This window comes from Orbicella franksi, chromosome 1 (genome assembly GCF_964199315.1).
Source record: "Orbicella franksi chromosome 1, jaOrbFran1.1, whole genome shotgun sequence".
In the NCBI taxonomy this organism is placed as follows: domain Eukaryota; kingdom Metazoa; phylum Cnidaria; class Anthozoa; order Scleractinia; family Merulinidae; genus Orbicella; species Orbicella franksi.
In genome coordinates this window covers 13,980,419-13,998,313 of record NC_138145.1, presented here as the reverse complement: position 1 = coordinate 13,998,313, position 17,895 = coordinate 13,980,419, and the positions used below count along the sequence as shown (strand labels likewise).

Below are 17,895 nucleotides of genomic sequence, written 5' to 3'. Positions count from 1 at the left end.
GGAATTATTCAATATGTTTCTGTTTTTAGTTGCACAACTGATGATGTCATCACTTTCATAATTCGCATACAAAAACAAAAAAAGATATCTCAAAAATGAAAATGCCATTCTTCTCTATTTTGAAAAGCCTTTCAAATAAGCAGCTGCAATTATTTTTCAGTTCAGCTTAAAGAAGCAAGAAGTCAATGATGGAATTTCTCACAGTAATCTATTATTTTTTGGTTTCCATGTGATATTCCAACATTAGCAGTGCAATTAGGCAGTATTGTCACCATGGGTTACTTTGTAACCCCAAATTTTGTCTGATATAGGATCGCAAGCATGCATTTTTTTTCTTATTATCCAGGGTATCTAAGGTGACAATCATACTCATGTACACACTCAGCTGTTTTGAAGTGAAGCATTCAACTGTGAAATCAAATGATTCTTTGCACTTTCAGATGAATTCTTCAGCCGTGGAGGCAAATAATTTAAAATCTGTGCCTTTTGAGACAAATAATTTGAACATTAATAATTTTTATTATCATGCTCTTTGTCTGGCAAGGCAAAAGAAATGCTTGGAATCACTGATTCAAATGTCTATTACTCATTAAAGATAAACATGCAACTGTGGAATCAAATGACTCTGGACTTCAAGACAAAAAATCTGTGTTTATCCCACTCATTGAGATGACACCATTTGACTGTTGATTCCAACTGTTTGTCAACCATTGAGGTAAAAAAAAAAATTTCATGAGTACAGCATTCAGTTGTCGTTAATTTGGTACATTCTTCGCATTTGTAAGCTTCCAAAGTGCTTTTTGAAGAAAGAAAATGTATATCAAATAGGGGGGGTGAATAGGTTTTCAGATCGACGGATTTGGCCTTAAAAAGCACACGGATTGTCTATTTTTGCGGTAAATCGAGCAGATTCATGGATTTTGAAAACACAGAGGATCATGGATTAGCTGTAAATTATGGTGTGGATTCCAGATTGTGCCTGTCTTGATGTTCGGATCTTGGATCCTAAACCAAATTCGGATCATAGATCTTTCTTCAGCCTTAGTCAGTATGTTAATGAGTTCATCCAAATTATTTTTTTTTCAAACGAAGCTTATTTAAACTTAGGTGTGAGACTGCTACCGGAATTGTACTATGTTATAGCCATCAAGTATGCCAGTTTCTTTACTATTTGTGCGAAATTAACAATGGCATTCACATTTACCAGTTTACTTTTGAACTTTTAAACTTCTGTTTCCGGATGTGATTGTGGTTTCGGATTTGAATAAAAATATTGGCGGATCGACGGATTTGGCGGAAAAAAGGCACAGGTTGGGGGATTTGCATACCCCTATTCACCCCCCTCCTCAAATATAATCAGATTCAAATACAAGTATGAAATATCTACTTAGTAGGTACATGTAAGAAAGGATTTTTGAACAGCTAGATCAATACTTGAATCCATATTGAATCAAAGGACAGCTATAAACTAAATCGATCATCCAACATGATCACCGAACCGAGTAGCCATTTTAACGAGCGAGGAGGAAAGAGGACCACGAAAACGAGTTTGCTTTTGCACGTGAAGACTCAATTTTGACTTCAGCTTCAATTCTGGCGCGCCCTACACTCTCAGATGGAAAACATTTCCACTGCTCTACACTTTTCAAATCAAATTGTATCGCCAGTATTTCTTCTACCTCATGCCAGCACTTACTTTGACATTGATACTCCTGGTTGATATTAGTTTTCTCTATCAATCTTTCGATCGAAAACCTACCAATAATTTATTAAGCTGTGCAAGATCGAAAGCAATATTCGGGCCATGGATAAATATAACAGAACTGGTAGATTCGTTTACCTGATTAAACCATAAACTTAAGAAGAGCGTCTAGAAATCAATTCCCGACAAAATCTATTGAGAAAATACACACACAAAATAAAACAATCGAATTTACTCACCTCTAAGTGTCAAAAGCTAGTTTCTGTCAAGATGGCGGCCAAATTGGGTAGTATCTCGTGATTCAGCGATGACTGAGCGCGATGGCTGGGGATTCCCCAAAAGTTGACGTATCAGCCTTATTATATCTCTCAGCTACTACGCGCGCTGTGATTGGTCAATAGGCCTTATGCATGATTATGTCACATGCTGAGACTCGTTTTTCAGGATTCTGGTGATGTTCGAATTCTTAGAAACTATAGTTATTTACGCGGATGCAATTATAACAGTTACAACATCAGAGGTCCTGAGATGACTGACTGACTCATCCTCGATCATTCTCGTCCCCAAAGGCCACGATCCTTTGGGTAAACACCAAGAATCGCGACCTCCATCCTGACTGGATTTTCAAATCATATGTTACGCAAACTATTCGTTTCCTTTGACGAGAAGACCAATAATCGTGGACTTCCGGTGTTGGACATGCCCAGAGTTCGCGAGTCTTGGTGCTGACCAAAGGATCGCGGATTCTGGCACGACAATGATCCCCGATACACTTTTCACATTGCATGTCCCACGTTTGTGTATGTATAGTCAAAATAATCAGTGGCTTACTTATCTCGTTAAGTTTGAGGTGATTCCTCAGAATCACATTGCGCATCCTTACTGCGTAGAATCGTACGCACGTTTAGCGCGCGCACGTAAACAAAATGGCGGCTTCTACGGCTTGGCTTGCGAGAGAGGCAAATGATCGTTTTTTCTCGGAAACTAGTAACGGGACCCATCAATTTTTTCTCTTTATTTGAATGTAGCGATCACCTCCTCCCTATATATCAAATATCGAATGATTTCTATTGTAGAGTAGAAAATTATCCCCCAAAAACGTGAATTTAGTAAGCACTCCTGAAAGATATACTAAGATAATATAAGGAATTGCCGATTATATTCAGGGTGCACTTGCTCCTAAACAAATACCGGGACCCCCCCTTTTTTATTTCACATCTTCAGTTCCCTTAGTGGTCTCTTGGTTTAGTGCGTTGTTCACTTTAATGGTTAACAACGCACTAAACCAACCTTGCCGTTATGTCGCTAGTGTGAATCAGGACTTTACAAACATGAGTCTTGGGAACAAATGCAACAAAACCTTTCATTAATGAACCTCCTTAGGCCCAGTTTCAATTAACTAAGATATATATATATATCTGCAAATGATCACTGCCCAGTCTATTTCTTAATTTACAAACAGTTATACAGTGAAACCTGTATTAAGCGGACACCCTTGAGACACTCACTAGTATCCGCTTAATACAGGGTGTCTACTCTAAACAGGTTCTAATATATCATGCAATAATAGTTAATCATTGAACCTTTTGTAACACACCAATAACAAATTCAACGAAATCTGCATTTAAGATTATACATAAATCAACAAGATTTAAAGCCTTTTCATACAATCGAATTAAACATAAAGACATCAGTGACAACCTTTCCGCGACTAGCGTAAGATTTCGTTTCGTCCTGTCACTGTTCTCACTAAAAGAATATGCCTCGGTAGTCTCTCTTAACAAGAGAAGACATTTTCGCGACTGACGATTTGTCCCACGGTCACTTCTTGAGTTCCAAACATACGAATACGAAGCAACTATCTAGAAGTCTCATTTGATTTTATGTTGTGGAAAACATGACCTCATATACAACTTTCAACAAGCCACGCATAAACTGCTCTCTCTAAATGATGGCTGCGCTGTTAGCCGCTTTGTTACGGATGGCATCTCGCCGTAAAAGCACTACACCGGTACCCCTGAGCTGCAATTGGTACACCGCCCCCCCCCCTCCCCACTCCCCCCAAAAAAGTGGAAACGATTGCTTCGAGTGAAACAGTCGTCAGAATTGTTAGCACACTACTGACATAAACTTTTAAGCAACAGCTTTCTGGCAATCTAAAGATTCACTCCGGGTTCGAAAGAGACTATAAAGATTTGTTAGTTTCTCTTTGCAAGCTCATTGATTTTCGATTGCATGTTTTGTTCATTAGTTTAAATTCCAATTCGTCGGCGAAATCTTACCGTCTAGTTTAATTTCTAATTGCTCAAGGGTGCCACCTTTAAAACTTGATTTAGTTCACATATTCTACTTCTGCATACTGAAATTGTCCAATGAACTGTTATTTTGCTTCACGGAATACTTTGCCCGCAAGGTTATAAAATAGAATAAGGGTTTCAAATTCAAAGAGATCTCCAATGTTGGCAAAACTGTTTTCAAAAGGTACACTTGATGGCTTTGTAACAGTGAATGACTCGGTAGTCAACCCTTTTTCTTCCTGTCTCCCTTCAGCATTGTAATACGAGCAAACGTAGGTCAAGAGAATACAGCATTAAAACAATAACAACGGACAAAAAGCGTTTCCGGTGTCTACCTCGAGGAGGTCAGCACAATAGACACCATAAAAGGAAGAATGATTAGCACTCATCCACAAAAAAAGAGCATACCACACGACCCTGCGCTTCCTTGTTATAACTGAATCCTTCCGATAGCCTAATTGCTTACTTCAAAGAATGGTAACACTTTGTTTTTCCTATGTTGAACAAAGAGATTTTCACGATGGTGCTGAATTCTGAAAACTCGACCGTGTGAGAAACTCTGCACGCTGCACGAGGACATGTATTCCACAACATAAAACAAACGAGATTCTTCACCAGCTCACAATGGGTTTTCAAAATTACAATTATACCACTTTCCAAACATATTATCGTGTTTTTCCCACGTAACCACATGACTACTAAATTGAACTGCATATGTTTCTCTTCTTACAGCGATCAGCTTTATCCGCGTGTCTGACCGTGTCTTAATGCCAGGACAAATCGCCATGAACACTAATCTTTTTAAAAGATAAACGTTTTATGTCTATCACAAATTAGCAATATCGATTTACAATACAAATATCATGTTATAATTAATATGTATACACATGAACATTTTCCACACAAACTACTTTGGGGTAATGAAAATGAATCTTAACAAAGCTCTCACATGGCTATTTCTGAGCTTAGCAGTATTCAGTAGGGAAATTCTGATCACACGACATAATGTAAGAGCGGTTTGCCATTAATAGTTCAAAACAAGAACCAGACACAGTTTTGACGACACTGGTGAACAGTATTATGCACCATTGAGAACTCGGAGTAAAAAACACAACTACTAACCGGCGGCAAGAGAGGATGAGCTGCTGGTGGCAATGGCGGTGGTAGTCCTGTAGCCTAATTTAATTTTGGCTTGATCCTGATTGACTGAGAAGAACGAGTTTTCGCTTGGTCTACGACGGAACAACAAAGCAAGTGCTTGATCACTTTGCACTCCAAGACGATTGGGAAACCGCTTTACATGTACATCAGACGTCACAAAGTAAAAAAATAGACAATTTCTTTCCATACAGAAAAACAGCGCCATGGCAAATAATCACAGAACAAATTATATATGTGACCAGTGTAAACTTGAAAGGAAAAGGGAAAAACAATACGCTACTATTTATTCCGTTCCCGTCTACTAAACTGCGATGAAGAAAATAAACAAGAAGAAAATTGCAATGCTTATAGAGGTCACCTCAAGCAATCAAAGGGTAATCACAAAATATGTTGAAAACGGCGTACAGCCAAACAAAGGGTGCGTTCCTTTGGGATGATTCGGATCAAGGTCAATGATCCCAGATCACTCGGATCCTGATGCATCAAAGAAACCGATGAATCCTTGGTCAGAGTGGATTCATCAGTTCCGATGCACCATGATCAGGGTGATCTTAGATTACTGATACAGATACAGATCATCCCAAAGAAACGCACCCAGAATTTTACTTTACAGATCAGATGTATCCACAATGATCTTCAGAAACATCGTGTCATCCCGAACATACGCATGGTTGTTCAGTTCAGCAAGGGAACAGAACATTGGACATCCACTGGCGATGTTGGTTTCTCTTCTTGGCCTCTGGAAGGAGGAGCTACTCGGATCAGGCCTGAAGGCGTCGATCATATGTTCCACGTTATCTTGATCGAGCAACATGAAGGTGACCTTCTGTCTGAACGGCCAGCGGAGTAACGCGTCATAATGACCGCGCATGACAACAAAGAAGATTGAGATGTGTGTTCCTTTGCCAATGCCATCACCGTTTAAATAGAGGCGTGCGCACATCTTGTAACCATAGCGACTGGTGTAAAAACAAGGGCTGTAGAAGGACACCTGTTGTCCGGTCACTGCGTCATTTCTTCTGCGAGCATAATCAGAAATCTTCCACAGCAACTGACCGTCGTAGCTTGAGAATTCTTGTTGCCTCACATACTCTTCTAAATCGGCCAGTGTAACATTTCTAAGTGCCAGTGTGTGCTCGATAGACTCCATCCTTCGTTCTTGCCTCCTGGCACTCTCCTGGTTGGTATCAAATTGTCGTTTAACGTTACCCATGTCACGCCTTGCCTCTTCTATTGAGCGATTACTCTCCACCAGTAACACCTCGTGATCAGCGGTCCTGTTTTCAAGGTTGGTAACCCTTCGTGTAAGATCTGGGTTTTGTGATCCACCACTGGAATCACCAGACACTTGGAAACTAGGGGCTCCACCTGGCAAATTCCCCGAGGCCACCTTTCTTTCCAGAGCGGTGATTCTTTCGCTGTGCTCTCTACATTTTTCGCGCAGATCCCTGGTTTCACCTGCTTGGGTTTGAACTTTAGCAAGAATATCTGCAATCACTCCGTCATAGTTTGTAATGATGTGTGGATTTCTGGACACAGTTCTCGGATCGCGCATCAGAAGTGCTTCCACTTCTCTGCTCACTCGCAGGGCATGTTGTAGGATTAGAGTGGTGTGGTAAGTGTTCTCTTGCGCCAGATGTTCTTTCTTTTGGTCATGGCTGAGAACCTGCAAAAATAAAAACAGATTCCACCGCTCATTCAGTCATGAAAACAAATTAATAGACACAGAAACGGTAGCAGGCGAATCATAGAGGAGACCGCGTGGCCTAGAAATTGAGAGTGCTGGATTTGTGATCCAGAGGTCCCGAGTTAAAGTCCTCCTCCCTGCCACTAGATGAATTTGTGTTCGGTGGTCCCAGATTCAACTCCTCCAAACTTTGTAAATAGCCCTCTAGTCAGCCTCCCACCAGTTGGGATTTTTAACAAGTTTCTGTTCAAATTACAATATTTGTTTTCTTGTTTCACTGTCCTCAATTAGCACAGTAGTGCTAAACACTACGACACTTCAATAACTGTCTGAAGACCGATCAACTGTCTCGAGACCAAGTTGCCCAAAGGATGAGAAGTTTGATGCTGACCATGCAGCTAAAACTAGCTTAAAGATAAAATTAACGCTCCTGTAGCTTAGTCTGTCCAAAGAGATTTTTTTTCGTTTGGATTTCATTTTTCAGCAGGCGCACGAGCTACGCAAACGCCCGAGATCAAGTGCGGAGCGCGGAAGCGTTCGCGAATAGGGCGAAAGAAGAAAACACAGAAATGGAGAATTCAGTTTCTCAAAATTGCTTTCTCCCACCCCACGTGTACCCCTTGCGTCCTCGGGACAAAATACTGTAGATTGTTTGATCTGTACTTAGTCTTCTGTTTCTCTTAGGTTTATATCTTCCTTTATACAAATGTACACACATGTACTTTGCGAGGGCAAAAAAATAAAGGGCGTTCCCAATCCCTTCTCGTCCTTAGCCCTCGCTCCGTGCTCTTTTCCAGTTTCGTGACTTTACGAGAAAAATCACGTATTTGCGACAAGCAGTCTAGCCATTTCTTCAGAGTTTGGTTTTACTTTATATTTATTAAAACAAACAACACCTATACATGTACCTCAGTTTTTGGGCAGCCAATCTGTGAAAATGGGCATGGTCCCTGTACGCCATCACAGTCCCCTATAACAGGATCTTGATGTTGTAACAACTGAAAGACAAACAGAAAGGTGGCATGATTGTAAATTATTTCGAACTGAATTTGTAGCAACACACGACTTCCCATTTCTTAATTATAACAAATGCATCAAAATCGGGTGTCTGGAAAACCCGAATGGCGAATAGTGAATAGTCGCGAATAGCGAATAGCGAATAGTCCCGAAAAGTGCGAATAGTCTCGCATAGTGCGAATAGTGGCGAACAGTCGCGAAAAGTGGCGAATAGTGACGAATAGTCGTCAGTAGTCACCGCTTTAGATCTAATATCCTGCGTTAATTAACTATCCAAATAAGCTACAGAATTTCAGTGAATTTATTACCTTTTCTGCTGCGGACTCAGGCTAAGGCTGTCCATCGCCGACATTAAGAAAACAGAAAATACAAGGATAACCTAATAAAGACGTATTTACGCTTTTGCAGCGGTTAAAACAGAAGAAATTACGTTTAGAAACACCTTTTGTCCTGATAAGCGTCTGTGCTTTTTAGCGGGAAAATCCCATCCTACGTTGCTGCGAGGTTGGCTGCGAGATACTAGGTACCCTATTTGCTACGATTTGCCAATATTCGCCACTATTCGCACAATTCGTACTATTCGCTGTTCGCTATTCGCGCCTATTCGCTATTCGCTATTCGGGTTTTCCAGACACCCAACAAAATCCTATCGGTGTGAAGTATAGATATTTTGAAACACTTGCACGTTAGAAAGGGATAAAACGGTTTTCAAGGATAAGAGATTGCACAGTTTCTCTATTCTCCAAAAATATTACCAATTTCAATATATCAAAATTCTTACTTTGTTGCAAAATAAAACAAAAAAGCACATATATTTCAATTGAATGCAATGTGCAGAGACTACTTTGTGCTGATGAGTGGGCTAACTTCATGTTGGCCTAGCTACGAAACAGAACTGTCTTAAATTCCATATGTACTCAAGATCCAGAAGATCTGAGTAGTCTCTCTACGCATTGCATTATATCAGCTCCTTTATTGTAGAGCACTATATTGGCTTCAGCAGTGATCATCACTTGAACTGTATTTTAATTAATGTTTGATTTCCCAAGGTCCCAGAGCCAAGTTAGAATTTATGTATTGTTAAAGTAATATTATTGGTTGGATGGAAGGAAAATGATCAAGTTCACCTACAACAATGAGAGAAATACCAAAAAACTCTCTCAACTGAAGGATCTCAGAAGTCAAAAATAAAATAATTGTAGATTGAAACTACAATCATGGACAAATGTCTTGGGACAAATTTGCACTTTTGGCACTTTTGCGCACACGCCAGACGCGAGCAAAACTTCACCTGCCTAACCTCTCCCCCCACCCCACATACAATGTTGAAAACTAGTACCTGCAGTTTCACCTAATTTTCAACATTGTATTGGGTGGGGTGGAGGGGGGGGGGGGGGGACAGCAACATGTATGTAGCTGCTTGCAATGGAGGTTTCATCACAGAAACTAAACTGATTAAAATTTTGACAAAACCCCTATGGCTTTCAGACAAAGCCCTTTTCAGTGTCTGGCTCGTCTTTTTAATACTCTGAAACTCCAATTGTAAGCAATCAATGAATAGTAACATAATTTACTAAATGTACATGAACCTGCATGTAAGAAACTAGGTTTTTTTCAAATTAGCCTCCATGTGATAGGTTCTTATAGAAATGGTGTTTACTGTGAAATTAGGCTACCTAGGTTCTTATTCAGGTTCTTAATCTTTGTTTAAAAAAACAACTTGTACCCAGGAGTGTGGCCCTTATTTTTGGCCTTATATTGAATCATTCACAGCACAGTATTGTGGTCTTAGAACACTGCCAGTATTCTGGCTAGTTTTTATTACCTTTTTTTTGTACCGCATGTGATGTACTGTATTACATTTGAAAAAAACTTGAAAACAAGAACCTGTAATGAAATTTTAGCCTAGAATGGTTCTTATGTGAAGGGTGCTTAACTGAAAAACTTTCGCCTAATAGGTTCTTAACTGAAGCTACCAACAGGACGTGACATTATCTCCAGCAAGCAATATAATTTAGAACGCACACTTTATTTACTGGCGATCAACAACTGTGGCTCTTTGTGGTTAAAACTGAAATAGACACGAACAGAACAAACATAAACAAAGCGAAAATGGCGCAAACTAAAACCCAAGAAAGTAACAGACTTACATTTGTAATGCGATGCTGGGCTATAACTGGCTAGGATGCCGCTGTGATAAGACAACAACTGCACTAGATGCTTCGATTTCACTACTGCACTCCGATCCGCATTGCGAGAACTAAAAAAAAGCGCTGCTTACAGGCTATTTGAATAAATTACGTAACAATACAAGCGCCACATTCCAACACGTTGCACGATACAATACAAAATATACACTCTAATTAACCGAACGCATATTAACACCATTTTGAGGCGTTTCGATCTTACATTAACTTTTAGGTTATTATACTGTATGCAGGTTTTCACTCTACTACATACATGTAATTTTTACCTTTGCTCTTTGAATGTTATCTCTGTTGCACTTTTCACACACAACTGGATATTCTGGGCATTCTGTCTCACGGTGCAGCTGAAATTACATAGCATGTCAGTGGATTACTTTTAAAACAAAAGCTCAACTGAACATAAAGCTAACAACATGTTGTGATAGTCTTCACGGAAGGGTTGGTACACAGGATCTAAGGTGGATTTACCAGTAATGTTAAGTTCTCAAATATAAGGCAACAGCTTAAGTTGCAAGTTAATGAAAGGAGAGCTACATAGACATTGTTTTGGGGGCTGTTTGAGAACTGAAGCAAAACAAGAGCTTGAGGATGATTATACATGTAGTTATTCACTGTGGCTTTTAATAACATGCGGACTCTAAAATTCAAAGCTCAACTGATAAATGTGTTTTTCACTACTGTCAATCAAATGTTCGACAGCTCCTCCCAGCTTCCGACTACTGCCGAGCACTGTTTCATTGTCTGAACTGTGGTCAACAATAATATTTTGATTACCATGCACTCAGCAGTAGTTGGAAGCTAGGAGGAGCCGCCAAATATTTGATTGACAGTAGCGAAACAGGCATTTGTCGGTTGAGCTTTGAATTTTAGAGTCTGCATGTTATTGAAAAGCACAGTAAGGACACTCAAACCATGAACAGTATGAAATCACAATTTCTAACCATTTTATTTGTTTTTGTTTTTTTCAAACTACAGAATGAAAGTTCCTCTTCTAATGTCTAAGCTTAGCATTTTCACAGTGTCAATTAAAACACTTAAATATACTATGTACCCTCATTCTATCATCACAAACTGCTCACAGTTGAGTGCTCTCACTGTAAAACCGTAAGCAGTAAAGATAAACTTTTTTTAATAGCTACAAAACTAACATTTAACTGTTTTTCACTGAAAATACGATTCACAGCTTGACAATTGCCACAGGATATGCAAAATATTACCAGTTCAGTTACAACGAGCACAGAAAGTCCTGTCCAATAGCCCAGGCTAGTGGATGTAATTTTCCACTTGGGCTAATGGATGTCGTCTGTCATAATTGCAAGTGGAATTTCTTGGGAAAATTATTCAGAATTACTGTAAGAGATGAACTTTTCCAGGGTTAGTGAGAAAACTTTCGGGCTTGTACAGTACATTATAGTTAGAGTTTGCCCGAAGGGTAAAGCCAAAAAATTGGTACACGCTGAGATAATTGCTGCCCTGCAAGTCCCCCCTCTTTGCTAATAAAAGTGAGTACATGTACTGCTGTTGTTGTCCAAGACGTAAAAGATTAATCAATTTATTTGTCCGTGTGTATAATACTTTAAGCTGTCCAAGTGTATTTTTGTTTTGTGACCTACAGCTGAAACCTGATCAGATATCAGCATGTGTTTAAAAAATTCCTTACTCACTGCTATGTCACCTGTGGTTGCAATTCTTCTTTTAGCAAACTCACCATGAATGTCCACTACCACTCAAAGCTCAAATTATTTTAAAATGCATCAAGGTTTATACATGTAGTCATTGTGACCATTTAAACATCTGAAGACTGGAATTACAGTTATTCGTAGCGAATATTTTGCATGAAAAGAGGACTTAGTTCTATGCCACACATGTCAAATGCTCCCAATACTAGATTGGGGCTAACTATTCTTTCCTTGAACAACCTTTGGGCACTGGTACATAGTATAATTTCAATTTCCAACAATGTTTAAAGTTGTCTTTGTCCTTCCTCGCACCTGCATGTACATGTACCAACTTAATTCCCTAGGATTTAATGAGCAGTGGCTCTTTGATGTTGGCATAAGATGTCTTAGGCTGGGGCCAAGGTGTTGAATCCTATAAAACTTTCTAGTATGTTAAAAACAAAGCACTACAGTATTGCTCAGAAACAAACTAGCAGTAGAAATTAAGAATTACCTAATTAATTCAAGAAAATTAAATGTAATCCTACCTTCATCTTGTTAAGATTGATTTGCCTTTTGCAGAATCCACAGGTTTCCAGCCTACACTTGCATTCCTTTTCTAAGTGCTCAGTGAGATCAGCTTTTTTCACGTGCATACCACACGCAGGATGTACACAAGGTATTTTAAGGAACCGACAGCTGTTCATGTGGTTCTGTGTTGAGACAAGAAATCATTGAGGTTTACAACTTGTAGCCACTGTAACCAACTACTATAATCAGATTAGTCATCTGTAACAGCAATGTATGAACTTTTTTGGCCCACTGTACTTATTGTCTCACACTGTAAAAACTTTATTGTTCATGATTTTGGTTTGGTCTAGTATTACAACACAAGTAGCTCAACCACTGATAATAGCTGTGGTCACACTACAGACTTAAACCTAGGGGAATAGATTTAGGCCGAGGCAAAATCTACCCAAATTAAAGAGAGGTACATTTATCTCAGGTTTCATTTCCCCAAACAAACCAATAAATATTTTTTGGATCATGTGCACTAAAGACATCAGTGGTCGAGAGTCAATTGATATACCCTCGATTGACCTGCGATCAATGCTTAATCCACATCTTGATTGACACTCAATCAATATCTTGACTGACATTCCATTGACACTCGATCAACAGTCAGTCGCTAGTCAGCTGAGTGTCGACCAGCTCTCGTGCATCAATGAAAAATTAGTCAACTGTCGACCAAGATGTCAATCAAGTGTTGATCGACTGTCAACCGAGCTGTTGATGGAGTGTTGAGGAAGTGTTGACCAAGGGTGTATACAGGATCAATCGAGGGTCAATCTAGGGTATTGATCCAGGGTATGAATTGACACTCATCCATAGATACCTTTAGTACACATCATCCCATTTTTTCGGTGTTGGTTCAGTCATTTCTTCACATTGTTAAAATGACAATCAGGGCTGTCATTATGTTTTAAGTCACCTGTTGCCCTGGTCTCCACACCCATAGCAAACAACAGGCAATTTCACCCATGACACCAAGGGAAAATCAAGCATACTCAGCCGTAGCAGGTGTTATGGCTTAAGGCCCTTAATGACAGCCCTGACAGTAGCAACCAAGTGATTTAGGTCAGCATTTCATTTCTTGGCAAGCCCAAAGAAGGAAACAAGCCTTTTTACACAAATTTCACATATTTTACTAACTCTGTACAAAGTCCCAATTGTGCATTTGCTTGGTTCTTCCACAGCCAAAAAGTACTGCTTTGAAAATTTGCCCATTCCAAAAATTTAAACATGATGGGATAAAAAAAACTTCAAGGGAATATTTCAAAGAAAACATAATATCATTAATTTGCTTTCACTGATATTATCAAACTCAAAATTAATAATAGATGTACTTAAATATACGCTTAATTATAAGCTGTGGGAAGTCACTGAGTTGGTTGCACTGCAAGTACTGGAGAGTTGGTGGAGGACAGTGGTGAGATCCCAGTTTAATTTCTAAGCAGATTTGCTCAGACACTGATGGCTTCATCAGCTCTTTGTGGTTGACAACTGGAGCTTCAGGTAAAGGTGATTTCTCACCACTGAGAAAGGCATATGATGCCAGACCCTACTCTAAGTCTGTGCTCACATGGCATGAGTACTTCGTGACTGGCAGACCTTGTCTAAGCAGTCATCATAAGGTTACACGTAAAGGTGAACAATATATTAGAAAATACTGTCTAGCATTATACTTTGTGATGACACAAACATGATTCCCAAAGATTATGGAAATTGTGATCTAATGTCAATAATTACCACAAGGCTGTTGGCCTTGCTGTCTTGTGACATGTTATGATATACTTCAAGCAGCCATACAATGATAAGGTTAAAACAAGAACAGTGATAGCAATATAACATTTCATTTGAAAATGTTACTTGATGTTACATGTACAGCTGTACCTTTATTGTATCACAAGTTGTTATTTAGCCATTTACCTCCAAGTGTCTCACTTCTCCTTTCCATTTGCAACCATCATCCATGAATGTGCAGTGGACAACAAAGGATTGTACTTCACGACGCATGAAGTTATCAGGAAAAACCTGAAGAGAAATGGACAACAAACCCTTAGAGAACATGCCAAAATGGGCAATTCCAGAAAATATCCATAACTATACCATGGACGGCTTTTAGAATTCTGAGGGCACGGGGTGTGGTTCTGTTTAGTGTAGATGGTTTGCATATCTTTGGTACTGGATGTACAATGCACTCTGGTATTTTTACTACATGAATGCTTGCTACACCATTTTACCCTACTAATTATCAACTCAAAGAAATGTCAAACCTCATTTGGAAGAAATTCTGTCTGGTCCTGTAAACAGGTCATTTTAGAGGATCCATTCCTGAAAAAAAAAATTAAAAAATAAAAAATAAATAAATAAATAAATAAATAAATAAGAAACTCAAGGGCTTAGAAATGATCCTGGGAGTTCAGACCTGACAACCCCCAATAAAGGAAAATTGGAAGGCCATGGAAAAAAATGGGGAGAATTTACAAACACTACAAGGAAATTCTGCATAGAATAGAAGTCCAGTTAACGGTTAACTCCTGTCTTCAAAAAGTGGTAATCACAAGTAAAAAAAGTAGGATCAAAATTATTAAATGTAAAGTGGAACCCTGTTAATAATAGCCACCAATAAGCCATGAAATTTATCTGTTTTAACAGAGTGGCTGTATTAACCAGCTGGGTTCAAATTTCATGACTGGTCTAAACTGAGTGACATCTTAACAGATATTATATTACAATTACCCTTCTAAAGAACTGTTCTTTAGTATGAGTCTGGAATGCAGATATAATTTTAAGACAAATTGAATCTTGAATCAGTTCACAAAACACTAATAACAGAAAGATGAACAGTTTTAGTAGCCATAAAAACAGGATAAAATGATAAAGGATTATACGGGTTGGGATTTCAAGAAAGTGGCCATATTAATGGGGTGGCCACATTAACAGGGATTTTTTATTAGAAATGTATGGGCATTTTGCCAGAACAAAGAAAGTGGCCATGATAACAAGATGACCGTATTAGCAAGGTAAGGCAGGGTTCTACTATGATCGGATGGAAAAGTACAATGTTCTCCTTTATTATTCTATCACTTTATGGCACTAGCATTCCCCATTAATTTTCCATTTTGATTCAGCAACTGAAGGTAACTATTTCATTTCAGAACTTTTCTCCAAAAACTGTGAGATTGAGAGTTGGGAGTCACGTTGTGAGGCCATGAGAAAAGTTAAGAAATTGTGAGACTAACGGCAGAATTCATGTAATTAGGGGTAGACCACTTGACTTTTGAAGTGAGTGTTGAGTAAATTTTTTCTCAAGACATGTGTATGATAATATTTTTTCTCACTAGCTATAACATACTTTTTTGACCCTCTGAACGGCATGAATTATTTTTTAAGCAGTGGTCGAGCGCATGGTTTTTCTTTTGGTACAAGTGTAATGCAGAATTTTTTTTTTTCAAATCCTCCCAAAAGTCAAATGAATACATGTACTCTCGTATAGTCTGGAGATGCCCAATGGCTGAATCAGAAAGAAATTTACTTAGAGATTAGAGTTAACCTTCTTTTAAAATCTTGTAGGGTTGACCATGTTACAAGAAAATGACACAAAAAAATATGACCAGAGGTACATGTACAAACCGCATCAAAATTTAAATGCACTGCACAACGCTACTTACTGAAATAAGTTAGCAAGACAACTACTACAGTAGAAGTGTCCACAGCTGGTTTGCACCGCTTCTCTCAACAGTAGACCACAGGAGTTACACATATACTTTGGACCAATTCTTTCGTGCTCGGAAATGGCTAAAAGATACCCAGGCATGATCAAATCCGAATTGAAGGCTCGATGATTTAAAAGCTTTTCTTTACATCTGGTAAAGGAGGTCAAATGTCGCCCTTGAAGATCAAAGAGACAAAGGTAAAACTTGTTAAACTAAACCACAGAAATACCGAATGATGCACAAAAAGATAAGTTCTCACTTACAAACCCCTACATTAACAAGCAATCTCGTTTAGATGCAAAGTAAGCAACTTTGCATCTCCTGGCTCGAGCAGACTGCGCAAACTCATTCCCGCGCGAGGGGAAACTGGAGATGACAACGTGAAGCCACAGCAACGTATATCTTAACTGCCAGTAGCAGCGTTCGTGAACAAACCAAGTCTTTTACAGTGGAAAAACATGTGGAAAACCTTTGGTTACAGTATGTAACCAGAGTGAAACCAGGTCAGACATTTCGTGCCTTTTTACATAAAGTAACAATGAGCGAGATCTGGTCAGCTGAGGTGAAGATGACTGGATATTGGCCAAGTTCTTTTTTTGCGTGTTTATGGACCGAGACGGAGTCGAGGTCCATAAACACGCAAAAAAAGAACGAGGTCAATATCCAGTAATCTTGACCGAACAAGCTTGGTCAATAAAGGATTTATTATATGGCTTTCGGGGAAATTTTTCTTGCGGGACAGGCGGGTAGTCCCGAGCGGGCAAGATAGCTCCATCTTGCCCGCTCGGGTAGCCAATCACAGTGCAGGATTTGGTTCATCTTGCCCGCTCACGGAGCTAGCCATATAATAATACATGTTATGGCTCTGTCAATTCCATGGGGCGGATCCAGGGATGGTTCGGGTGGTTCGGTCGAAGTCCCTAAATGAGATGAAAAATTGCTTAAATACGTGTCGTTTCTGACGAGAACCTTTGTGGGAAAACATCGCTAACAAATATTATATTCTATCTTCTGAAAAGAGCTTGAAAAGAGCAAAAATAATATTGATTGACGAGAGTCCTTTTCTGGTTTTAAATGCCTCGCTAAGTCTAAACTCCAGTTTTATTTAAGCACTTCCTTTTTTTATCTGTCTATTTGGTAAAATAACACGTGATTCATGCTCCTGTCAAATTCTCAGTACATGGCGCTAAAATTGACAGTTTTTCCATCGACAGATTTCACAGGTTAGGCGCCGTAGCTTAGGCCAGAAGTTCAGCCTCGTTGTTAGCCTCTTCCAGGCGTTCAGTTAGGCGCAGCGCGAAAAGCAGCGCACGAAAAAAAATATAAAAAAGCGCAGCGAGAGAAAGCCGCCGCGCTTTTTTCATTTTTTCGCGCGCAGTTTATCGAGCTGCGCCTCAACTAACTGAACGCCTGGAAGAAGCTACCTCCTTGTTAATCAGCTCATCAGCGGCGCACGAAAGTCTAAGGAGAAACCACTTTTGTCAGAGGAGTTAGTGTTTAATTTGAAGTCCATCAGAGTTATGTCCAAAAAAAAAAAAAACAGCAAATTAATCATTTTACGGACCGCTGGCACGTACAGACTGCTAGCGCGTACGTCATCAGCAAGGTAAGCATTATTGTAAATACCTACGCGTAGTCCTTGTTTAAATTGCTCAAAAAAGAGATGATTTCAAAGATATCAAACAACCAACAATTATCCTTCAAAACGCTGGAAATTACGTTTCCGAGAACCTAAATAAGTCTCGGGGGTGGGGGAAGTGAAGCATGCTTCTAGCCCCTTAGAAGTATCCGCCTTCGGCGGAATATTATCCGAACCCCCATTTCACCAAATCCTGGATCCGCCCCAATGCAGGCTCGTTCATCCCCACCCCGGGCTTTTGACGGGC

At 39.4% G+C, this 17,895-nt stretch overlaps 3 protein-coding genes across 4 annotated transcripts in view; all 3 read right to left on the bottom strand.

Moving 5' to 3' along the window:
* The window catches only part of LOC145477826 (TNF receptor-associated factor 2-like), a 41,372-nt gene extending 39,006 nt beyond the window's left edge, over nt 1-2,366 (bottom strand). The window contains exon 1 of one of the 2 annotated variants that reach the window (XR_014048155.1): nt 1,942-2,366. The gene's annotated coding sequence lies outside the window, so the exon portion shown is untranslated. The remainder of the gene's footprint in view (nt 1-1,941) is intronic. The other variant, XM_081455675.1, reaches the window with a different exon arrangement.
* The window catches only part of LOC145478070 (TNF receptor-associated factor 6-like), an 89,963-nt gene that overhangs the window by 64,200 nt on the left and 7,868 nt on the right, over nt 1-17,895 (bottom strand). The window lies entirely within an intron of this gene.
* LOC145477818 (TNF receptor-associated factor 2-like) lies at nt 3,039-16,111 on the bottom strand. Its single transcript, XM_081455664.1, has 7 exons — nt 15,965-16,111; nt 14,567-14,624; nt 14,220-14,324; nt 12,278-12,442; nt 10,338-10,415; nt 7,756-7,845; nt 3,039-6,826 (listed from the first exon to the last, which is right to left on the bottom strand). Exons 1-7 carry the CDS (start codon nt 16,108-16,110, stop codon nt 5,768-5,770), a joined length of 1,701 nt encoding a protein of 566 aa, XP_081311790.1. The 5' UTR covers nt 16,111; the 3' UTR covers nt 3,039-5,767.

Excerpts from the sequence above, each read along its gene's own strand:
- LOC145477818 (XM_081455664.1), bottom strand. The coding sequence starts at position 16,110 with ATGCCTGGGTATCTTTTAGCCATTTCCGAGCACGAAAGAATTGGTCCA. Across the intron at positions 14,325-14,566 it reads CAGAATTTCTTCCAAATGAG|GTTTTTCCTGATAACTTCAT; the intron begins GTTTGACATTTC and ends ATTTCTCTTCAG. Across the intron at positions 6,827-7,755 it reads TTGGCTGCCCAAAAACTGAG|GTTCTCAGCCATGACCAAAA; the intron begins GTACATGTATAG and ends TTATTTTTGCAG.